The following is a 24562-nucleotide window of genomic DNA, read 5'->3' as shown; positions in this document are numbered from 1 at the left end:
TCATTGGCTCAGAAGAAGAGCGCCACCCACTTCCGTACATTTACTATGCAAATAACCGGATCCTTGAGAATCCGATTCCTATTGGATGGCATAAAGCGCCTCTTCTCTATTGGGCTCTCACAAACAGTTGTTTTTTTTCATTGGACGCAGAAGAACCTCGGCAGAAACTAACCAATAGGAATGCGCATTTACAAGCTCTTCGAGTGAATAAAATGAGGCATAAGCGCCCAGCAGAAAGCATTATTCTCCGAACTAATCTTCTAACGTTGGTAAATTACTTCTGAATCTAGCATGTCTGGACGCGGCAAGCAAGGCGGCAAAGCCAGGGCTAAGGCCAAGACTCGCTCTTCCCGCGCCGGGCTGCAGTTCCCCGTGGGCCGCGTGCATCGGCTGCTGCGCAAGGGCAACTACGCGGAGCGCGTCGGGGCCGGGGCGCCCGTCTACCTGGCCGCCGTGCTGGAGTACCTGACGGCCGAAATCCTGGAGCTGGCGGGCAACGCGGCCCGGGACAACAAGAAGACGCGCATCATCCCGCGCCACTTGCAGCTGGCCATCCGCAACGACGAGGAGCTGAACAAGCTGCTGGGCAAAGTCACCATCGCCCAGGGGGGCGTCTTGCCCAACATCCAGGCCGTCCTGCTGCCCAAGAAGACCGAGAGTCACAAGGCCAAAGGGAAGTAAAGCCAGCCCGCTCTCCGCCGCCCAGAACGACCCCCAAAGGCTCTTTTAAGAGCCACCCACCTTTTCCTGGAAAGAGCTTGTCAACTTGCTAAGTGAAACAGTATCCCGAGATACCTTCACCTTCCTCCACAGAAACATTAAGATTACACAATACACGTAAAAAACATCTTAACATAATCACAATGAAAAGTAGAAATTAGCAACCCAGGTGAATAGATCTAAACTTGATACATTCCATCAAGTCTCTGGAGATTTTCAATTTTCCCGGTCATGGTTGTCCCAAAGGTGCTTTTTCTAGAAGGCAACGACTTGGGCTTTTTTTTTTTTAAGTTTCTCATGCAAGAATCTCCTTTCTTCAGTTCAGTTGAAGAAGCTTCTTGGATGAGAAGCGAAATGTTTATTATGTTCAAGGAAGTCCATTTGCCTGTTGGGAAAAAAAACCACACTTCCGGAATTCCATCAAGTCCAGGAGCCCTAGGTATTTTTTGGAAACCCCAATTCAGTCTGGATAGCACCGAGAAAATCCGTTCGGATTGCCGTGCATTGTTAAAGACAATAAATGATAGAATTGTACAGTTATTTATTGTTCTGTTTGTAAACAGTAGCTTTTTTAAAAAACAGAAGGAAAATGAAAAATGATGTATCTGATGCATAAAAAGCTTTGGCCATGGGGGCAATTTCAAACTAAAAGAAAGTCGCTGTTTGGATGGTGCTGATGACTTGATTAGCCAATCCCCTACTTGGCGGGCTTTTCAAAATAGCTACTGTTAGTGGATAATTTTCTTAATGCAGTTCAATTCCTTCAAGAGCTTAGCCACCAATCCGGTGACTAAGCAATAAAGCGAGTTTTTGCCACTAAGCAAAAAATACGAGTTATTTTTTTTTTAAAAAATAAATAGATCCTATTTTCTACATAGAGCCACCTTGATATAAGTTGCTTCTCTTTCGAAACGTCGTGTCTGAAGATTTAAAATAGGTCAATTTTCGTCCCAAACATTAATCTTAAAGTTAAAAAAGATCTCATCCAAGAAAGATCATACTAATTTTTAAAACCACAATTGTATCCATATTTCTGCTTATTCAAAACGCACCTGTGGACACACCAGAGCCCCCCCCCCGGACAAAAATCAGGATCCTGTATGTTTGCAGAACATTGCCATCCTGTCCTATAACACTCAAAGCTATTTAAAGCAATAAAAATTGGACATTTTTATAATGCCCTAGGAATAAAGCCAGAGCAAATGAAAGCGAAATGCTAAGGATTTGCACTTTATGTCAGAATTGGATTTTGCCGAATTTACACACATAGGAATATAATACTCCAGTACTCTGGTTATAACACTTAAAACTAAATTATGAAACGTACCAATACTGCGTATTTTAATCCCAGGATTTCACGCAGTCGTTTGAAACAGTTTCGGGGAAGACAATAAGAACAATCGCCAAGGAAAGAGCTTGTCAACTTGCTAAGTGAAACAGTATCCTGTAGATACCTTTACCTTCCTCCACATGATACATTTACCTATAAAAAGCGTCTTTCTTAGGATATAATTACAATGAAAAGTAGACATTTTGTAACGGACGGGTAACTCAGGGTCGGATTACCCTGGGCGTGGAAACAAAGCCTGTGCAACTGAGGAACCGTGGGGAGGCAGACCGAGATAAAGATAGTGTTTTAATGAGTATCCAATCAGCGTCAAGACTAGATATTCGAATTCAGCCAATCAGGCTCAAGGCGCGGGCTATAAAAAGGCCGGCACAGAGCCCTTAGGCTTCATTTCTCGGAGGATTCGGCGTTGGCGATAGCATGGCTCGCACCAAGCAAACGGCCCGCAAGTCGACCGGCGGGAAGGCGCCCCGCAAGCAGCTGGCCACCAAGGCGGCGCGGAAGAGCGCGCCGGCCACGGGCGGCGTGAAGAAGCCTCACCGCTACCGGCCCGGCACGGTGGCCCTGCGCGAGATCCGCCGCTACCAGAAGTCGACGGAGCTGCTGATCCGCAAGCTGCCCTTCCAGCGGCTGGTGCGCGAGATCGCGCAGGACTTCAAGACCGACCTGCGCTTCCAGAGCTCGGCCGTGATGGCGCTGCAGGAGGCGAGCGAGGCCTACCTGGTGGGGCTCTTCGAGGACACCAACCTGTGCGCCATCCACGCCAAGCGCGTCACCATCATGCCCAAGGACATCCAGCTGGCCCGCCGCATCCGCGGGGAGAGGGCGTGAGGACCCCGCCCTCCCAGGCCGATTAACATCCCCCCCCCAAAGGCTCTTTTAAGAGCCACCACCTCTCCCTGAAAAGAGCCGAGATCCACAAACTCTTCCCTATGAACATTTAGATCGAGATCTTAAATGCTCACAGCAATACGATCGTTCCTTAAGCCTAGGATTGATTACTATTTCCAACCCGTTTTATAGAATATGAGTCCAGTTTAATTCTCCCGGTGTGCAGCTGTATTATTTCTTTTGTGACACAAGCGTAAAGCGGCTGGAATCTGCCTAAAATCTAGGGATTCGTGCTCTTTAATGAAGTCTTCAGCAAATATACCATTAATAGAGACGGCAACTATGTCAATATGGCGAGTGTTTCTCCTTTTAACTTTGCATCGCAGTTTCTTTTTCATTTCCTGAAAATTGTCCGTAGTCTTATTTTATAAGCGGCATCTGTTAAGTTCACAGTTAGGTTCCTTCAATATAACGTAGATATTGAATGTATTGGTGACCAAAAATAAGTTCTTCCCTGAGTACTTGCAAGAAATTGTACTCCTTACATTTTGCTTTAATACACCTGAGGAAGGGCAACGTGAAGTCCCAACAAACGTACAGAAGCGACATAAAATTCTATTTTAAAAAGTACTATTTAAATACAAGCAATTGTCTTTGGGGGGCGGAAAAAAAGGCTTGTGTCAGGAGTGGGATTCGAACCCACGCCTCCAGAGGAGACTGCGACCTGAACGCAGCGCCTTAGACCGCTCGGCCATCCTGACTACCGTTGTGTAGGTTTTGAAGAATTACTCCAAATTCATTCTCCCTTCATCGCTTTGCAAATTAGCTAGATGCTTCTGTCAATTCTGTTCCTTCTTTATTTTCAGCCGCGAAAAGCGCTGCCTCTCTGCGAAGTTTGGTGGGAAATATTAGCCAAAGAAGGACACTTAAAAAAAAAAAGTTCTGTAAGGTGTTTTCTCTCTGCAGTCCGAGCATGAGCAGCACCCGATCCTTTCGCTCGCGATCTCTCCAGCAATCAAATAAAACTATTGATTGCCGTTAGCAAATTGCCAGAACGGCGCTGAAAAATAATGGCATTTGGGGGGGGAAAGAAAAGGAAATTAGCAGAGGATGGTTTCGATCCATCGACCTCTGGGTTATGGGCCCAGCACGCTTCCGCTGCGCCACTCTGCTGCTTGTGTTTCAGCCTTTCTCCTACGAAGCTTTAAAGGAACGGATGTGACGTGCCAGCAATGGCATTTTTCTTTCTTCGTTTAATCGAGCATTTCGACTTAAATGTTGCAAAGGATTGTCTCCTTTCCTCCATTTCCTCTCCGTTGTTTCCCCCGCCAAAGAGAACAGAGTCGATTTTCTTCGGTGCCCATGAAAAAAAACAAAACTCACTTCATATTAGCCCTCTGGATGCTGTTCAGACTCAACTGCAACCCTAGGATCGCCCGCTGGGGACGCGGATACCAAATTTAGATAGGAATGGATCCAACCTAGAACTGATGAGAAGTTTCCTGGCGGCGTGAACGGCAGTGGAACGGCTTGCGACCAGAAGTTGTGGGCAGAGGGTTGGACTAGATGACCTCTAAAGTCCCTTCCAACTCTGTTCTAAGTTATGTACTTAAAAATCCCTGTTAAGACATTCAACGCTTTTGGTAACGTTCTCCCGTGTCTCTTGTTATTCTGTTTTATATATATGTTATTCTGTTTTATATATATATATATATATATATATATATATATATATATATATATATATATATATATATATATTTGTTCTGTTTTTTATATATATATTTTCTCCCGCGTGAAATTGGGATATACATACATACATACATACATACATACATATATATATATAATTTTTATAAAATAACATTCTTTAGTATTTAGCAAACAGCATATTGTCTGGATTGATGTGTTTAAAAAACAATCAGCAATAGTTTCTATATTTTTGTAATCAATATGTTGATATGTTTCTTACCTCTTCACTTCACCCGATAGTTTTCTCCTTTCTAATTCATATTTAATGTTACATAGTAGTAGTACATATCACATTCCTTTCTCTCTAACTCAGTTTTCTAGCCATTGATAAAAATTATCCCATGTTCTAAAATATACTGAATCCTCTTTCTCTTTTATCTTCAATGTCAATCTGTCCATTTCTGCACAAATCAAAGATTTTCTTAATTAATTCTGCCTCCGTTGCTAGGTTTTCCTTTTTTCAATGTTGAGCAATTACTATTCTCGCTGCAGTTAATATGTGTAAAATTAAGTATATACATTCTTTCTCATAGTTTCCTACTTTATGCCTAACAAAAACAATTCTGGCTTAAAGTCTATTTGTTTTTTAATCATTTTCTCTAACCCTATGTGTATTCTTGACCAAAATCTGTTATTTTACCAGATATGATAGTAAGTACCTGGTTTTTGTCTACATTTCCAACACTTATTAGACCTATTTTTAAACATTTTTGTTAATCTCACCGGTGTTAAATGGCATCTATAAAACATTTTGTATAAGTTTTCTTTATATGTTGCCGCTTTTGTTATTTTAAAGTTTCTTTCCCATAAGCTTTGCCACTTTTCTAATTCTGTATTAACATATTATCTTTGCTTGTTTACTTGTTTCTCTTCCATCTTTAAGCTTAGCAAATATTTATAAAGTTTTTTTAATCAATTTTTTCATCTGTTTTCAGCAATATCTGATCAAATTCTGTCTTTTATCCATGTTAATATAGTTGCTTGGTAATGTAGCATCCAATCCGGCAGTCCAAGTCCTCAATTTTCTTTCGTTTCCTGTCTTCTTCTCTTTATTCCTTTGGTATGAATAGTAACATAATCCTTCAAATGCTGACAAATATCTATATATGCATATTGATCGTCCTTTTAGACATAGGGTTGGCATTAAAAAAAACACTTAATCTCTCTTATGCATTCCCACTGATAGAATCTACACCTGGAGCCCATCTGGGAAACTCGCAAAGAACCTAGGCGGCATTCACACGACAGCTAAAGCCACCGATGGGGGTGTGTGAAGCCACGGAAGGCGGAGATGCGTGTTAGGTGGATTCGCTGTTGTGAGGTGCGAGTGTTGTAGATTTGCAAAGCCGATCTGTTGAGATTAGCAGAAGACCGGGGGGGGGGGGAGTCAAGTCTACCCTCCCGTGATGCGCGTTGAACGTGAGGACCCTCGACATTTTTGCGCCTGGAGCGTTTGAAGGGCTTGGGCCGTTTCGGTTGCTTTTGCTAAAAGAGGAAGCCGACGACAATAAAACTGGTCGACGAAGGTGGGATTCGAACCCACGCGTGCAGAGCACAATGGATTAGCAGTCCATCGCCTTAACCACTCGGCCACCTCGTCCCAGACGTTCTTCTGTTGCCGTATGTTTCTTTTTGATGTGGGAATCGTTTGCAAAGGGCTTCCGTGCGTTTGCGTAAACGGATCTGGGGAGATGACGCCGTTTTGCCAAAGCAGTAATAAGCAATAATTCTTTTTTTGTTTTCTCACGCTTGACTTTTAGCTCCTCGTTTCGTTTCTACCGCTCCTCTACGTTTATCTAAGCCAGTGTTTCCCAAACTTGACAATTTTAAGGCATGTGGACTTCAACTCCCAGAATTCCACAGCCAGCATTGCTGGCTGTGGAATTCTGGGAGTTGAAGTCCACATGCCTTAAAATTGTCAAGTTTGGGAAACACTGATCTAAGCGACTCTATCGTCTGTATTTCCTCATATACAAGATCAGGGCAGCTGTTTTTACGGTGGGTTCCATAGTGTAGTGGTTATCACGTCTGCTTTACACGCAGAAGGTCCTGGGTTCAAGCCCCAGTGGAACCACTTTCCATTTTTTTTATTTTTTATTTTTTTGCTTGAAACGGAACAGAAATCCATTTTTCTACAGTATTTCCACCCTCGGCTTGGCCCTAGTGGGAAACCATCCGTGCCACGTGCCTGACACAGATTTATGTGGCTGCCCCGGGATCTTGTTCCACTCTCCCACCAGGAATCTTTGCAAAGCATTTTTTTTTTTTTTTTTGCCATCGGCGGCAACTATTCTGCAAATTAAAAAAAAATGTCCCGATTGCTGCGTTCTGACAACCCCGTTTCCGTCAAGAAAACTTTGCAGGCCGTTGAAGCAGCGATTGTGTGAATCATCGAAGTTCCCCATAACTGAAGGAGGTTTTAAAAGCAATGCAAGGAAGCTAATCGAAAAAGGTGGGGAGGAAGAGGGGGGGAGACTCCCCAGGACCACCCTAAAATAAGAAAAAGTAAATTTGCTGTTTTAAATCGTAGCTTTAAGGCAGTGTTTCTCAACCTTGACCATTTTAAGGCATGTGGACTTCAACTCCCAGAATTCCACAGCCGGCAAGGCATGTGGACTTCAACTCCCAGAATTCCACAGCCAGCATTGCTGGCTGTGGAATTCTGGGAGTTGAAGTTCACATGCCTTAAAATTGTCAAGGTTGAGAAACACTGCTTTAAGGGGTTGGTCCTTGTTTATGTCGGTCAGGAGGAGTTCCCCAATCCTACAACTCAGAGGGTAGCTTTATCACCACAACGTTGTTGTTGTTTTTAAACAAAAAGCACATAGGAACGTATTTTAAATAGGGGATTCCGTCCTCTGATTGTATTTTCCTCTGAATAAAAGGAGTTGGCCCGTACGGGGATCGAACCCGCGACCTTGGCGTTATTAGCACCACGCTCTAACCAACTGAGCTAACCGGCCATCTATAGAATGTGTTTTTTCAAAAATAGGTATCAGAACAGTAAAATTTCGAGGTTAAAGTTAAGACTGCCTGAGTAAATGTCTATTATCATCCTGGACTGACTAGTTTTTTTAAACCCCATGGTATGTCCACACCCTTTCAAGGTAGGCCAGTTCACGAAAAGAGAGCACAAAGATTCCAGCAATGCAACTTGAGGGGAAGGTTCTTCAACTTCTGCAACTTTTTGAAGAGGGGTGGATTTCAGCTCTCAGAATTCCCCACTCCGCGGTACGGCATGGGGAGTCCTTGACTTACGACGGAAATTGACAGGAAAGATTGTAAAATGGGGCAAAATTCGATAAAGGTCTCACTTAACAACCAGAATGTTGGGCTCAATTTGCTGTCGTAAATCGAGGACTACCTGTAATTAACGGAATATTGCCTCTTGGAGTTGAGGGTGCTCCATCGCTGGAGGTTTTTCAAAAATAGACTGGACAACCATTGGACAGGGATGACCTAAGGGTCCTCCTGCCTGGAGCATGGGGTTGGAGTAGAACAGAGTTTGGTCACCACGATGTAAAAAAGATGTTGATACTCTGGAAAGAGTGCAGAGAAGAGCAGCAAAGATGATCAGGGGATTGGAGGCTAAAACATATGAAGAACGGCTGCTGGAATTGGGTATGTCTAGTTTAATGAAGAGAAGAACAAGGGGGGACATGATAGCAGTGTTTCAATATCTCAGGGGCTGCCCCAAAGAAGAGGGAGTCAAGCTATTCTCCAAAGCGCCTGAGGGCAGGACAAGAAGCAACAGGTGGAAACTAACCAAGGAGAGAAGCAACCTAGAACTAAGGAGAAACTTCCTGACAGAACAATTAACCAGTGGAACAACCTGCCTCCAGAAACTGTGAATGCTCCAACACTGGAATTTTTTAAGAAGAAACTGGACAACCATTTGTCTGAAATGGTATAGGGTTTCCTGTCTGAGCAGGGGGTTAGACTAGATGACCTCCAAGATCCCTTCCAACTTTATTATTATTATTATTATTTCATCGCACAGTCAGCCAGATGTTCAGACTGGATTTGGCATTTTGTCTACCTATCGAGTCCTTACCCAGGACCTGGGATAGGCAGATGTGGATGTTTGATGGTATTACAGGTATCGTCGCAGGATGGAAGCAGTTCCTTGTAAGGCCGCCTTTTGCAATTGACTAATAGCGAATTTGTCAATGCCAATGTGTTCAAGTGGTGCTCCAGTTGTTTTGGGATTGCACCCAAGGAGCCTATGACTATTGGTACTACCCTTGCTTGCTTTTGCCACAGTCTTTCTATTTCTATTTGTAGGTCTTTGTATTTTGTTATCTTCTCCAGTTCTTTCTCTTCTATTCTGCTATTATTATTATTATTATTATTATTATTATTATTATTATTATTATTATTATTATTATTATTATTTCCCAAACCTTTCCAGCTTGGCAGCCTGGAAGGAAGCAGCAGGGAAATGTGCGTGTGCACGTCCTGTGCATGCATGCGCAAACGGACAGGTGTACAATGGCAGTGCTAGCACACGCATGCACTTGAAGCACACACACCCATAGCGTGTGCACTGACTCATGCACATGTGCAAACAGACCATGCGCATGTGCCAAGCCATATGCGCCCATGATGCTGATGGTAGTGCTAGCATCTCCATGCATGTGCAAATGGGGCCGCTAGTGCTCGCGTGGTGCTGCTACCGCGAGTGGGGTGGGACTCACCAGCTATTCCCGGGGCCCAGTGGCCAACGGGCAGGTACCAGGCCTCAGAACATAGGTTGGGGATCCCTGGACTAGAACACCATCAAAGTCCTTTCCAGTATTACGATTATACTGTATGTTTTATGATTTCCAAATCCACGACTTGGCAGATTCTTTTTTTTTTCTTTGTACTGTCACACGTCTCACTGTGATAACTTACCACTGGAAAAATGATTCTTTTGACAATATTGTCAAATTTGAAGTCACTTTGTCCCCGTTTTACAGATTGGCTAGAGCAGTGGTTCTCAACCTTTTTAATGCCGCGACCCCCAACCGGTCGTAAGTCGAGGACTACTCAACCGGTTGTAAGTCGAGGACTACTCAACTGGTGCAGCACCGTTTGCAGAATGGGACTTTTGGTGGGCTCAGCTGGGCAGAGACAGCCTGGACAATTCCTATTGGCTTTTGAAAGCCAATAGAATTAGACTCTATTCAAGAGAGTCTATTCTATTGGCTTTCAAAAGCTAATAGAATAAAAGGGAGTAGCACAGCTAAGGAAAAGGGGGGAAAAATGGCGGACTGTGTTGTTTGACGACCCCCGTGAGATGCTCATTCGACCCCAAATGGGGTCCCAACCCACAGGTTGAGAACCACTGGGCTAGAAAATCAAGAGCATTAAGCACGAAATTAGAACCGTGCCTTGTACTTCTGTGTTTCCCATTCTACTAATGGAGCCTCCTTTTAATTTACGTGATGAGATTTTTGACAAGGGGAAGCCGTTGGGGATCCCAGATCCTACACTCCTAAAGGATTTGATTATTAAATTGCACGTGATTTTGAGTTTCCCTGTGAAATGTAATCCATTAAATCCGTTTGCTGTCAAGACTGAGGCAACTGGACAAAGAAAAGCGAGGAGGGGGATGCAATGCAAGGGTGGGGGCAATTGCATCTGAGCATCGTCTGTTCCCGTGAGATCCCAATTCAAGGACACATTGAGCAGGTTCTCATAAATTGGCGGACATAATGGATTGTAGGGGGTCCACAGGGAAAGGGGAAAATTAACTTTGCTAGCTTTTGTGCGGGAAACCCAGAGCTGGTTTTGCTTCGTCTGTGCCAATATAGTTTATTCAATGAAGTTTATACTCTTGGTAAACTAATGTTCCAGGAGTTCTGGATCCGCCAACTGGACCATTGACCCTTGCATTAATTGCTTCATGAGGGGATGATGTCTAGAGGTTGGCACAAGTGCCATTGTTTCCACAATTTATTAAATGATTTTTACAAGCAAACTAGGATAGCATAAGAGAATTTCAAGTTCTCTTCAATTGGCAAGAAGGACAGCAGATTTTTCAAGGCCCTGTTACTTCCAGCCATCATATCTGGTTTAATAATTTTCGCAATTTTGTAGCGTTTTATTTCTGTAGCTTTATCTTTCTAAGCCCCTCAGAATTACCCTGTGGTAAAATGGGCGGTCAATAAATTTAATAAATAAATGTGATTTTTTTTTTAATTAGAATCCCACCTAATGTTGTACTCAGCTATGCTGATCCAAAGGCTGCAATATTGGTAGTTCTCAACTTTACAATAGTTGATTTACTGACCGTTCCCTGAAAAAACGGACTGATGACCATTTTTCACTTATGATCTTTGCAGCATCCCCATGGTCATGTGATCAAATTTCAGATGCTTGGCAACTGTTTCACATTTATGACGGTTGCGGTGTCCCAGCATCATGTGATCACATTTTGTACAGAGAAGAGCAGCAAGGATGATTAGAGGTCTGCAGGCTAAAACATATAAGGAACGGTTGCTGGAATTGGGTATGTCTAGTTTAATGAAGAGAAGGACAAGGGGGGACATGATAGCAGTGCTCCAATATCTCAGGGGCTGCCACAAAGAAGAGGGAATCAAGCTATTCTCCAAAGCACCTGAAGGCAGGACAAGAAGCAACGGGTGGAAACTAATCAAGGAGAGAAGCAACCTAGAACTACGGAGAAACTTCCTGACAGTTAGAACAATTAACCAGTGGAACAACCTGCCTCCAGAAGCGGTGAATGCTCCAATGCTGTTTTAAGTTTTTAAGAAGAGACTGGACAGCCATTTGTCTGAAATGGTATAGGGTTTCCTGCCTGAGCAGGGGGTTGGACTAGATGACCTCCAAGGTCCCTTCCAACTTTATTATTATTATTAAGTCAATGGGGGAGCCAGATTCACTTAACAACTGTGTGACTAACTTAACAACTACAGGGATTCATTTAACAACCGTGGCAATAAAGGTCATAAAATGGGGCAAAACTCACTTAACAAATTTCTCACTTAGCAACAGAAACAATGGGCTCCATTGTGGCCATAAGTCAAGGACTACCTGTATTGTGTGATATTTTTTTGTTCCTGCTTTTTGTTCCGGCCAAAATGTATTGAATACATTTATATCGCTGACTCCAAATAACAAGCCGCGCAGAACAGACACCTTTTAAAGAATTAATTGGCATTTATTTATTGGCACTTTGGAAAACGCATTGGTCCCACGCAGAGAGCAATTTTTGCACCATGTTAACCTGGTTTAATTTCTGTTCAGTCCATATCTATAATGTCTGGATGCTGGTAAGTTCAGTAACTGGGTTTAGGGTGACCTTAGGAAAGGAGCGCATAGCAATTTTGTTTTGCACCACGTCAACCTGGTTACTCTCTGTTCGGTCCGTATCTATGTCTGGATGCTGGTAAGTTCAGTAACCGGATTTAGCGTGAGTTTGGTAAAGGAACACATAGCAATTTCATGTTGCATCATGTCAACTTGGTTAATCTGTGTTTGGTCCATAACTATGATGTCTGGATGCTGGTAAGTTCAGTAACCGGGTTTAGGGTGACTTTAGGAAAGGAGCGCATTGCAATTTTGTTTTGCACCATGTCAATCTGGTTAATCTCTGTTCGGTCCATATCTATGATGTCTGGAGGCTTGTAAGTTCAGTAACAGGGTTTAGGGTGATCTTGGGAAAGGAGCCCAGGCAGAAAAGACAGAACAGTGTTTCATCTAGGGTGACTTGCAACTGGTGGCTCAGAATTGGGAATGGAAGCATTCAAGCGAAGAAACCATCAGGATGAACCAGGGGTCAAGGCTGTCCCTCGGGATAATGCAAGCACCACTCGCAGGCGTTCTGGAACATGCGCAGCCAGGGCGAGACTTTCATAGACTGGCGCCAGGAGGCCGGCATCCAAGGCCACTGCCAGGGTAGCACACATCGCTCCGGGTGAGGCATCATGGCTAAGTGGCGCCCGTCAGGAGAGCAGACCCCGGCAATGCCAAGGGGGGACCCATTCGGGTTGAGGGGGTACTCCTCCGTGGGCAGCCCTTGGTCGTCCACGTAGCGCAGCGGGGCCAGCCGGGAGGAGCGTGTCCGAGCCAGGACTTCAGACGAGCGGAACCGCATCCGACCTATTGGGGATCAGGAAAAAAAAGGGCTTGTTGTGAAAACAGAACCGCGTTGCCCAATCGTACAGGTAGTAATAGCGGCAGCTCTCTGTAGCTCAGGTGTAGGATGAGGGTGAAGGTTTGTTCTCCGAGCTTGCGGGTTGGTTTCCAAACGTTTTGTTACCAGGCTAGGTAACATCTTCAGAGGAGTTTGGGGGGATGTCAGTGTTCTTGGGTTGGACTAGATGGCCTACAAGCTCCCTTCCAACTTTGTTATTCTAACGTCTTCAGGTGTGGGTGGGTCAAGGGAGGGACTGTGAGGGGTCAGATCTGAGTAATCAATGAATCTTGTGATGGGTCTTGTGATGGGGAGGTCCTGACCTGATGTAACCTCCCCATCACAAGACTCTCACACCTGACCCATCACAAGACTCTCCCTTGACCCACCCACACCTGAAGCTCTTATAAACAGAAGAACACTGACACTGACATCCCCCTGTTATCCAGCCTGGTAACGAAACGTTCGGAAACCAGCCCACAAGCTTGAGGAACAAACCCTCGATACAGATAATCCTTGACTTACAACCATTGCTTTAGCGACCATCTGAAATTACAACACCCCTGAAAAAAGGGACTTATGACCACTCCTCACGCTTATGACCATTGCAATATCCCCTACTGTGATCAAAACCAGGGCATTTGGCAACCGGCATATATTTAAGACAGTTGCACTGTCCAGGGCTCATTGGCAATCTTCCTAGCTGCCTTCCGACAAGCAAAATGAATAGGAGAAGCTGGATTTGCTTAACAACTGTGTGACTCACTTGACAACCGTCTAGTTCGCTTAATAGCTGCAGTAATTCTCTTCACCAGCATGGCGAGGGTGAAAAAGTTGTAAAATTAGACATCGCTTGTTGAACTGCCTCAAATAGAAGGTCCATATAGATCAGTGGTTCTCAACCTGTGGGTCGGGACCCCATTTGGGGTCGAACGACCATTTCACGGGGGTCGCCAAACAACGCAGTCCGCCATTTTTTCCCCCTTTTCCTTAGCTGCGCTACTCCCTTTTATTCTATGGGCTTTTGAAAGCCAATAGAATAGACTCTCTTGAATAGAGTCTAATTCTATTGGCTTTCCAAAGCCAATAGGAATTGCCCAGGCTGTCTCTGCCCTGCTGAACTCACCAAAAGTCCCATTCTGCAAACTGTGCTGCACCAGTTGAGTAGTCCTTGACTTACAACCAGTTGAGTAGTCCTCGACTTACGACCGGTTGGGGATCGCAGCATTAAAAAGGTTGAGAACCACTGATATAGAGTGGTAAGGACAGCTGGGAAGATTATAGGAAGATCGCTTCCAGTTATTTAGGACTCTGCTTATAAGCGCTGCGTGCTTAGAGTTCAAAGCATTGTTAGAGACACCACACACACCTACACTTCACGGTCTGTTTGTGTTGCTCCCCTCTGGGAGTAGGTTTCGAAGTATTTCTAGCAGGATTACCAGATTCTGTAATAGCTTTGTTCTCTATACCAGTGATGGCGAACCTTTTAGAGACCGAGTGCCCAAACTGCAACCCAAAACCCACTTATGTATCGTCGGGTGCTGGGTGGGTGTGGCCCATTGGGTGGGCGTGGCTGCGGTGGTAACAGTAGACTGGGTGAGACTAAAAAGTTCAATCAATCAATTCCAACTTTGCAAGATCTTTTTTTTCCCCGCGAGAAGTTGAAATTGACTGATTGATTGAACCTTTTTTTTTTGTACATGGCGGCAGAGGCCTAAAGCGAAAAGGTTTTATAAAACCCAGCTGAAGGCCTAGGACTGGGATGGAGCGCGTGCACATAGACAGGGCTCTGAGTGCCGTCTCTGGCACCCATGCCATAGGTTCGCCACCACTGCTCTATGCCATCTGTCTGGTAAATTCGCAAGATTTGTTTTTCTCACCCTGTACATGTATACATCCAAAATCTAGACTGTGTTATTTCTCTGGGCCACATATGTGACTATATGTGGGTATGTGCATAATTTATTTTATTTATGTATTTTTTGTCATGTTTATGCAGTGTATATTGGAGGTGGCTACCCTTTAAGAGCTGTATGCAACGGAATCTCATTTTAATGTATGCCGATTAGTGTACATTTAAAGTGACAATAAAGTTATTATTCTATTCTGTTCTATTCTATCTATTCTGTTCTGTTCTGTTCCAAATTTTTAGGCCATACATTTAAAGTGACAATAAACTTTATTATTCTATTCTATTCTGTTCTGTTCTATTATGTTTTGCTCTATTCCATTCCGTTCTGTTCTGCTCTATTCTATTCTGTTCTGTTCTGCTCTATTCCATTCTGCTCTGCTCTATTCTATTCTGATCTGTTCTGCTCTGTTCCATTCCGTTCTGTTCTGCTCTATTCCATTCTATTCCATTCCATTCTATTCCGTTCTGCTCTATTCTATTCTATTCTATTCTATTCTGTTCTCCTCTGCTCTGCTCTGCTCTGCTCTATTCTATTCTCTTCTCTTCTATTCTATTCTAAATTTACGTTTCAAATAAAAAAGGCCTGAGAAAATAATTAAAAAAGAGAGGATGTTCCCTGCACTCTGCATTTCAATTACCTTCTCCGTGGGCCACCCAGATGCCCAGAGTACATCCTGCCATGCCTCGCAGCATCAGGGCTGGACTTTCCTCAATCCCCAAATTCACAAAACGCGACTCAAAGCGGCCAGAGTTATTGGGACTCAGCAGCAATCCGGGTTGAATGGACCCATCTAGAGAAGAAAGGTCAGATTGAAAGGAGCCTTTCTCACGTAGCTCCGACGTAGAGATGCTGGGAACAAGGGAATGTCGGGAAGGGTGACCTGGCTTACCAAGGTCTTTGGCTTCAGAGGTCTCGGCTCCTACCCAACCCAGAAGCGCCATCAGCTGGCAGCCGTTGCAGACCCCCAAGCTGAACGTGTCTTTACGCTGGTGGAACGCTTGGAACTGTGCCCGGGCTCTGGGGTTAAAGGTCACCGAAGCTGCCCAGCCTGTAATCAGAGACAGTGAAGTCAGAACTTAAGAAAGAGAGTGGCTTTGCATCTAACACCGAGAGGTGTCACACCCACACCCCCAAACACCTGCAAACTCATCCTCCATCAGAGGTCCTCCAGATGTGTGCGCTTCAGAGCCAGATTACCTACAAACCAGCTTCACCCTATCCCAGTGGTTCTGAACCTTTTTAATGCCGCGACCCCCCCCAACCGGTCATAAGTCGAGGACTACACAACCGGTCGTAAGTCGAGGACTACTCAACTGATGCAGCACCGTTTGCAGACTGGGACTTTTGGCGGGCTCAGCAGGGCAGAGACAGCCTGGACAATTCCTGTTGGCTTTTGAAAGCCACTAGAATTAGACTCTATTCAAGAGAGTCTATTCTATTGGCTTTCAAAAGCCAATAGAATAAAAGGGAGTAGCACAGCTAAGGAAAAGGGGGAAAAAAATGGCGGACTGCGTTGTTTGGCGACCCCCTTGAAATGGTCGTTCGACCCCAAATGGGGTCCCATCCCACAGGCTGAGAACCACTGCGCCCTATCACATCAGCCCGTCCCACTTGTTCAGGCAAGGAAGGCACGCTACGGACCCTGTCAGTCAAAAGAATTTCAACTGGTGGGGTCAAGGAAAAGGTCTTTCTCTGCCACCATCCCTGCACTGCGGAACACCTTGCTCTGCAGAGGTGAGGAAAGCCCCCAGTCTCTTGACCTTCCGCGAAGGGGTCAAAACGTGGCTGTGTCACCTTGCGTGGGGGACACCGGGGCCCACACAAGCATGGGGCTGGCTGGCTCCAGGAGAACCCATCCCCCACCTCCTGTATTAACACCTGCTAACCTCCCCATCTTGGAATAGTCCATCTTTGATAATTTTATCACGTTTTACATTTTTTAGAAATCTTTATTTTTAACCACTCTGTTTTAAATGCTTAATTTTATTGATTAAATTGCACACTGTACAGAGCCCCTCTCTGAGGAACATCAGATAGATAGATAGATAGATAGATAGATAGATAGATAGATAGATAGATAGATAGATAGATAGATAGATAGATAGATAGATAGATAGATAGATAGATGGGGATGGATAGACAGACAGATAGATATAGACAGATAGATAAATGGATGGATGGATAGACAGACAGATAGATATAGTCAGATAGATAAATGGATGGATGGATGGATAGATGGATAGATAGATAGATAGATAGATAGATAGATATAGCTAGATAAATAGATGGATGGATGGACAGACAGACAGATAGATATAGACAGAAAGATAAATGGATGGATGGATGGATCGATCGATCGATAGACAGATATAGACAGATAAATAAATGGATGGATGGATGGATAGATGGATGGATGGATAGATAGATAGATAGATAGATAGATATAGACAGATAGAAATGGATGGATGGATGGATGGATGGATAGATAGATAGATAGATAGACAGACAGACAGACAGATAGATAGATAGGAGAGAGAGAGAGATAAGAGAGAGAGATAAGAGAGGCAGGAGCCCTCAGTGGCTTAACAATCAGAGGAAGGACTCACCCTAATGCAGCAAGCAGTTAAAATGGTGGCAGGAAGTTTGTACTCTCAGATTTGCGAGGCTGATGTCGGCCTTCCCAGGTAACCCGGATAGGAAACACGATCAGATGAGCTAATTTTACTTTTATTGTTAAGTCTACATTGGCAGAACGTCACAAGTCTGAACGTAGAAGCATCCCACCACCACTTTAACAGATTGATCCATCAAGGTGGGCCCTTCCTCAATTTTCTTTGGGCCTTTAAGCCACTGAAGGCTCCTGACTCTCTTATCTGATTCTCTCTTAGGCCGCATCTCTTCCCCTGGTTCCTCAAGGTTAGTCCCACAGTCCATTGCAGGCCGTAAGGAGATTACTCAGAATTCTGAGAGCTGAAGTCCACCTCTTCTTCAAGCTGAAGATGGCTGTCTTATGGCAGAGTTCCCCAACCTTTTTGGATTGGCGGCCCGGACAGAGGAAAGAGGGGATGGTTGTGTGAGAGGGGCAGTTATGTGCACGCACACCAGCGCCAGTTGCTCACTCTGAGTGGGGCCGCGAGCACCCGTGACGCTCGTGTGAGGCCCCAGGTGCCTGCGACACTCACGCGAATGGAGCTGTGAGCACCCACAAATGTGTGCTCGCCAGCCAGCGACTTAAATGACCAGTTGCGAATAGGACACAGACCGGTAGTGGGCCATAGCGCACAGGTTGAGGACCCTTGTCCTATGGGACAGATGGATAGAGAAGAAACCCAGCAGGGCCCACTTTCATTTGCAATGTTTATCTTAGTGCTACCCCAGTGCAACCAGGCCGATAATTTCTCATTCCTGCTAGAAGGGAGAAAGAGCCCACCTTTGGCAGAGCCCAGAACATCTGCGTAACTGAAGCCTCCAACAAACACCAAGCCACGGAAGGAGTCTAGGGTCGTCTTGCCCGAGCACAGATCTTGCATGGTCAGGTCCCAAACCTGCAGGGACAAACCCAAAAGGAGAAGATAATACATCGGAGGCTCTTAAGGGAGGACCCAGATGGTCAGTGAGAAGGATTTTAGATAACAATTTGCCTTCAGAGATCTGCAGCTCTTGGCCAACTGGAGATGCCAATCCCAGAGGTGCGTGTTTTGTTTTGTTTTGTTTTTAAAGACAAGTGGAGTTTGTTTTTCCTTGAAGACCTTTCGCTTCTCATCCAAGAAGCTTCTGAAGATCTGAAGAAGCTTCTTGGATGAGAAGCGAAGCATCTTCTTGTCCTGAGGGCAGGACAAGAAGCAACGGATGGAGACTAATCAAGGAGAGAAGCAACCTAGAACTAAGGAGAAATTTCTTGACAATTAGAACAATTAACCAGTAGAACAACCTGGCTCCAGAAGCTGTGAATGCTCCAACACTGGAAGTTTTTAAGAAGAGATTGGACAACCATTTGTCTGAAATGCTGTAGGGTTTTCTGCCTGAGCAGGGGGTTAGACTAGAAGACCTCCAAGGTCCCTTCCAACTCTGTTATTCTATTCTATTCTATTCTATTCTATTCTATTCTATTCTATTCTATTCTATTTTCTATTCTATTCTAATCCCTATTCTATTCTAATCTCTATTCTATTCTATTCTATTCTATTCATCCCCATTCCATCTATTCTGTTCTATTCTATTCTATTCTAAATCTCTATTCTATTCTATTCTATTCTATTCTATTCTATTCTAATCTCTATTCTATTCTATTCATCCCCATTCCATCTATTCTATTCTATTCTATTCTATTCTATTCTATTCTATTCTATTCTATTCATCCCCATTCCATTTATTCTACTCTAATCCATTCCATTCCATTCCATTCTATTCTAATTCCCATTCCATTCCATTCTATTCTACTCTAATCCCTGTTCCATTCCATTCTAAAGAAACAAAGTCCAGTTGCCTTTTTTAAAAAAAGCACCTTTCGGAGAACCATGACCTGGATGACTGAGAATCTCCACAGACATGGAGGTACCAATCTACAGCTCTTGAGGTCCTTCTAGGACAGTGGTTCTCAACCTTTTTAATGCCGCGACCCCCAACCGGCCGTAAGTCGAGGACTACTCAACCGGTCGTAAGTCGAGGACTACTCAACTGGTGCAGCACCGTTTGCAGAATGGGACTTTTGGCGGGCTCAGCAGGGCAGAGACAGCCTGGACAATTCCTATTGGGTTTTGAAAGCCAATAGAATTAGACTCTATTCAATAGAGTCTATTCTATTGGCTTTCAAAAGCCAATAGAATAAAAGGGAGGAGCACAGCTAAGGAAAGGGGGAAACAAAATGGCGGACTGCGTTGTTTGGTGACCCCCATGAAATGGTCATTCGACCCCAAATGGTGTCCCGACCCACAGGCTGAGAACCACTGTTCTAAGACAGCTAGATCATTTCAATCCAACTGATACTGACAGAAGAGAATATCTGTAGGTCAGGGTTGAGCTGGGAGCTCCCTTGGTGCTCTGATTGTAAACCTCTCCATTTGTTAAGCTCGTAGAGGACCAAGGTCCTCACAGATCCCACTGAGTGACATTTCTGGGGAATGAAAAGCAGCCCACAAGTCAACTCAGCGGAAGCTTCAAAGCACAAAGATTTTCCCCTCGTTATCTCTCAATCCCTCCGGATTTTTTGCAACTTCGGTTTGGACAAACTGACCTGGAATCCAGCCATAAGAAACGCGGCCACCATTTCACGATCTCCATTGCTCCCTTCTTCGCGAAGGACGGCCACACGGGGAGCAGGCAAGGCTGGGGGGGGAGGGGAGGAAAAAAAAAAAAAGGCCGGTTCTGCACCGCATCAACCATGCAAGTTCTTCGGTTTTTTCCCCTTGGAAAGATTATAGGTAGTCCTCGGATTATAACCATTCATTTAATGACTGTTCCGAGTTACGACGGCAGCAAAAAAAATTGACCGATGACTGTTTTTCACACTTACGACCGTTGCAACATCCCCACGGTCACGTGATCAAAGTTCAGACTCTCGTATTTATGAGGGTTACAGTGTCCCAGGATCATGGGGAGGAGGGTCCAGTCCCTCTTTGCGACCTTCTGACCCACAAAGTCAATGGGGAAGCCAGATTCACTTAACAACCATTTTACTAACTTGACAACTGCAGTGACTCGCTTAAACTGTGGCAAGAAAGGTCGTAAAATGGGACAAAAACCACTTGGCAACTGCCTCGCTTAGCAAGTCCTTGACTTAGACCAGGGGTAGGCAACCTTGGCTCTTTTATGACTCATCGACTTCAACTCCCAGAATTCCTGAGCCAGCCATGCTGAGGGGAAAGGGAGAGGTTTCCAAACTAAGCCATGCTGGCTCAGGAATTCTGGGAGTTGAAGTCCACGAGTCATAAAAGAGCCGAGGTTGCCTACCCCTGACTTAGACAGTCCTTGACTTTCAAACATTCATTTAGTGACCATTGAACGTTACAATGGCATTGAAACAATGTCCTATGATTGGTTGTCATCCTTGTGACCATTGCACATTCTCCTGGTCATGTGGTCAAAATCTGGGCACTTGGCAACTGGCCTGTATTTATGATAGTTATTTATTTATGATAGGTACTGATCTATTTACCACAGATGTTTTTGGTATCTATTTATGAGAGATGTGTATGATCAGACGGCATCCCAGGGCCATGTGATCACCATTTGACTGACCTTCGTAATCAAGGCCAAGTCAATGGGGGGGAAACCAGATTCACTCATTGACCCCATGAGTCACTTAACATTTGTAGGGATTTGCTTAACAACTGGGGCAAAAAAAATACCGTAAACTGAGGCAAAGTTCGCTTGTCTTGCTTAGCAACAGAAATGTCGCGCTCAATTGTGGTCGTAAGTCGAGGGCTACATGTTTATCCATTTCTATTTCTTGGTATGAAACCAGGATCTTGGGGAGTTAAGTTACAGTAGTCCCTCTTCCCAGCTCGCCTCTTGAGACCGGTCCATTTCATACCCATTTCCTGAAGAAGAGGAAGTTCTTCCTGAGGGTTAAAGGTCAAGGTGAAGTTGGGTTCTGTCCGCTTGGCCAAGCCCGTCTCTTCTTGAGCCACACAATCTGGATTGGCCTGCAGCCTTTCCAACTGGAAGCTTGTGGCCTCCCACCAGCTCCTCAAGGTTGAGACTTTCTCCGCCAGCACTTGCTGTCCGTTCACAGAGACCTGGACCTGAAAATAGACACATCTGAGAAACACCAATCATGGCAGCAGAGCAGCTGAAGGCCCGGTTGGGTTAAAAGGTTAGCTATCAATCACAGCAAGGTTCTTAGCCCAACGTGCCTCTGTGTCAGAATCCAGTTATATTTCCTTTCTATCTATCTCAGTGGTTCTCAACCTTTTTAATGCCGCGACCCCCTACCAGTCGTAAATCGAGGACTACTCAACTGGTCGTAAGTCGAGGACTACTCAACTGGTGCAGCACCATTTGCAGAATGGGACTTTTGGCGGGCTCATCAGGGCAGAGACAGCCTGGACAATTCCTATTGGCTTTTGAAAGCCAATAGAATTAGACTCTATTCAAGAGAGTCTATTCTATTGGCTTTCAAAAGCCAATAGAATAAAAGGGAGTAGCACAGCTAAGGAAAAGGGGAAAAAAATGGCTGACTGCGTTGTTTGGCGACCCCCGTGAAATGGTCGTTCAACCCCAAATGGGGTCCCGACCCACAGGTTGAGAACCACTGATCTATCTGCTCTGATCTAAAACCAATTCTTACTCTTTCCTGGATCCTGCCATATTCCCAAGGATATGGGGGGATATGCATGCGGGTTTTATTACTCTCACTTCCTCTATTCACTACAAAGTAACCTTTTGGTTATTCGCCTTCGGGTCTGCTAACCATTATAATGTAACCATTTGCCTCTTATCCTATGTCCCTCTGAACTTCTCCTTACCAGCCACCTAGGAAAAGGGTGTGTGTGAAAAGATACAGCCCTCCGGGATCTGGTTTATTTCTCCGTGATCAAAATAAAGTGTGAGAAGCTGTTGAATGATCATGCACAACGGAGCCGGATTGATGTTATCTTTCCTGGATTTAACACCTAGAAATCTGAATCGCCCCGGGGTGGGGGTTGCTTAGGGACACTTTAAAACATCGATTTGTAAGGAAATCCCTCAGATCCTGTCTATCATGCCTACTATCAATTTCTTTTAATAAAAGTTCCTGTTGGAAGAGATTGTTTCCAAGAGTTCTGCTTTCTTAAGATGTGGATTGAAGTGGGTCCTTACACTCTGCTAAAATAGTTCAAGGGTTTGGAATAATAGAATAACGGAGTTGGAAGGGACCTTGGAGGTCTTCTAGTCCAACCCCCACGGTTCCTCCATCGGGATATTGTCGACTCCTTGATTGGAATTGTAGCTGAGCATATACTCCAATCAAGGAAATGCCAAACAAGTTAACAGTACACATGAGCAGAATGAGAGGAAACCCCACTCCCTACCACCACTGATGGTGTTACCTACTTTGGTAAGGAAACGTCTGCAAAAAAAACCCCAACCAATCTCTGAGACAAAAAAATTGAACAGGTCAACCAATGACCAAAAATACCCAAAACAAGCAAAGAGCATCTTATACCCAATTTGGGGGTTGGGGATCTGGAACTTCATAGATACTAGCCAGCATGCTCTTCTGGTCTATTCCATCTCTGATAGCGATCTTCCCTTCTTTAATACCATAACTCCCAGGCCTTTTTTCTATGTAATCATCTCTGCATTTACCATAGCATTTGGACCACGAGGACCGGAGTAGCCAAGAGGCACACAGCGCACACCCGCTTCCCGGTACCGGCCACAGACATCAGCTGCCGCAGCCCGGGGCACTTCCAACACCAATCCGAGTTCCTCCGCGAAAAGCACATCCAAAGCTAAGATAAAGAAGAAAAGCAAAAATATAATGGGAAACACTATTTGTCCTGTCCACAAACCTCTTCGTCCGTGTACACCCACTGCTTTAACTGTTGTCTCAGTTTACTCACCCTGGACCCCTGGTGCCCCAAGTTCAATGTGGGCACCACAATTCCCAGCAATGGCCATCTCCAACAAACAAGTCAGGAGACCCCCATCGCTCACATCATGCCCAGAGGAGAGAAGAGAATCTGTGGGAGGAAAGAACATCCAAAATCTTGATGGGACATTTTTTGATTACAGTGGAATACAATTCACTTAAAGAAGGGAATCAAAGGGAGGCAGGAATAGGGTGGACATGATAGTAATGTTCTAATATCTCAGGGGCTGCCACAAAGAAGAGGGGGTCAAGCTATTCTCCAAAGCACTTGAAGGCAGGACAAGAAGCAACGGATGAAAACTAACCAAGGAGAGAAGCAACCTAGAATTAAGGAGAAATTTCCTGACACTTAGAACAATTGATCAGTGGAACAACTTGCCTCCAGAAGTTGTGAATGCTCCAACATTGGAGGTTTTAAAGAAAAGATTGGACAGCCATTTTTCTGAAATGGTATAGGGTTTCCTGCTTGAGCAGGGAGTTGGACTAGATGACCTCCAAGGTCCGTTCTAGCTCTGTTATTCTGTTGTAGGGCAAAAACCTTGTCCTGGATGTGGTTATCCCATAGTTCCATTATTGAGGCAGCCATATCCACCATTCTTGGAGCTGCAGGTTTTATTTTCATTTTTAAGAATGATGTTTCTAGACCAGGGGTCCCCAATCTCCGGTCTGTGGACCGTCATTGATCCACGGCATGCCAGAAACCAGGCCACACAAACAAGCAAAGCTCCATCTGCGGGATGCAGGCAGCACACGAAACCATACCCCCTCCAGTCCACGAAAAAAACTCTCTCCACAAAACCGGTCCCTGATGCCCAAAAGTTTGGGGACTGCTGTTCTAGACCAGTGTTTCTCAACCTTGACAATTTTAAGGCATGTGGACTTCAACTCTCAGAATTCCACAGCCAGCATTGCTGGCTGTGGAATTCTGGGAGTTGAAGTCCACATGCCTTAAAATTGTCAAGGTTGAGAAACACTGTTCTAGACCATATGGATCTGCGTGAACAAAGCCAATGGAAGAACTGAAAGGTCAAATGCAATGCCCTTCACATCTTCTTACTCTTTGCCCCTAACAAAGACAAAATCAAGTATCCAAAACACGCAGGTATATGTAAATGTATCCCATTTACCCAGCTTATAATAGGCTAACTTGTCTCTTGCACAGAATGGGGAAGACCCAAGGAAACGTCTTCATGATGAAGTGTCTTTATATGCCCCCGAAGGCGGAGACCTCTTTGTCCAGCAGGATGTTACAAAAACAGAAGGTTAGAAAGAGCAGAGAA

At 44.6% G+C, this 24562-nt stretch overlaps 3 protein-coding genes and 5 non-coding genes across 9 annotated transcripts in view; 3 read left to right on the top strand and 5 right to left on the bottom strand.

The window, feature by feature from the left end:
* The first annotated feature begins 291 nt into the window (after positions 1–291).
* On the top strand, positions 292–866 carry LOC120301062 (histone H2A type 2-C-like). Its single transcript, XM_039327789.1, has one exon. It carries the CDS (start codon positions 292–294, stop codon positions 679–681), a length of 390 nt encoding a protein of 129 aa, XP_039183723.1. The 3' UTR covers positions 682–866.
* A 1435-nt stretch (positions 867–2301) lies between these two features.
* Positions 2302–3114, top strand: LOC120301060 (histone H3). The gene has a single exon (XM_039327786.1). The coding sequence runs from the start codon at positions 2489–2491 to the stop codon at positions 2897–2899; it is 411 nt and encodes a 136-aa protein (XP_039183720.1). The 5' UTR covers positions 2302–2488; the 3' UTR covers positions 2900–3114.
* Positions 3115–3577: 463 nt separating this feature from the next.
* TRNAL-CAG lies at positions 3578–3660 on the bottom strand. Its single transcript has one exon. It is a non-coding gene; the product is annotated as a tRNA-Leu (tRNA).
* Positions 3661–4000: 340 nt separating this feature from the next.
* On the bottom strand, positions 4001–4072 carry TRNAM-CAU. Its single transcript has one exon. It is a non-coding gene; the product is annotated as a tRNA-Met (tRNA).
* A 2097-nt stretch (positions 4073–6169) lies between these two features.
* TRNAS-GCU lies at positions 6170–6251 on the bottom strand. Its single transcript has one exon. It is a non-coding gene; the product is annotated as a tRNA-Ser (tRNA).
* Positions 6252–6652: 401 nt separating this feature from the next.
* Positions 6653–6725, top strand: TRNAV-UAC. Its single transcript has one exon. It is a non-coding gene; the product is annotated as a tRNA-Val (tRNA).
* An 815-nt stretch (positions 6726–7540) lies between these two features.
* TRNAI-AAU lies at positions 7541–7614 on the bottom strand. The gene has a single exon. It is a non-coding gene; the product is annotated as a tRNA-Ile (tRNA).
* A 4184-nt stretch (positions 7615–11798) lies between these two features.
* The window catches only part of PFAS (phosphoribosylformylglycinamidine synthase), a 43280-nt gene continuing 30516 nt past the window's right edge, over positions 11799–24562 (bottom strand). For both annotated transcript variants that reach the window (XM_039327798.1, XM_039327800.1), the window contains exons 22-29: positions 23254–23373; positions 22997–23142; positions 21240–21450; positions 19941–20032; positions 18138–18252; positions 15597–15755; positions 15345–15497; positions 11799–12760 (exon numbers count right to left, since the gene is read on the bottom strand). In XM_039327798.1, the coding sequence (XP_039183732.1) occupies positions 12438–12760; positions 15345–15497; positions 15597–15755; positions 18138–18252; positions 19941–20032; positions 21240–21450; positions 22997–23142; positions 23254–23373 (1319 nt within the window). In that variant the 3' untranslated portion in view covers positions 11799–12437. The remainder of the gene's footprint in view (positions 12761–15344; positions 15498–15596; positions 15756–18137; positions 18253–19940; positions 20033–21239; positions 21451–22996; positions 23143–23253; positions 23374–24562) is intronic.

Source organism: Crotalus tigris, unplaced genomic scaffold (assembly GCF_016545835.1).
Source record: "Crotalus tigris isolate CLP2741 ecotype Arizona unplaced genomic scaffold, ASM1654583v1 scf7180000024367.1024689, whole genome shotgun sequence".
Taxonomy (NCBI): Eukaryota; Metazoa; Chordata; class Lepidosauria; order Squamata; family Viperidae; genus Crotalus; species Crotalus tigris.
This window is presented reverse-complemented; position numbering and strand designations above follow the sequence as displayed.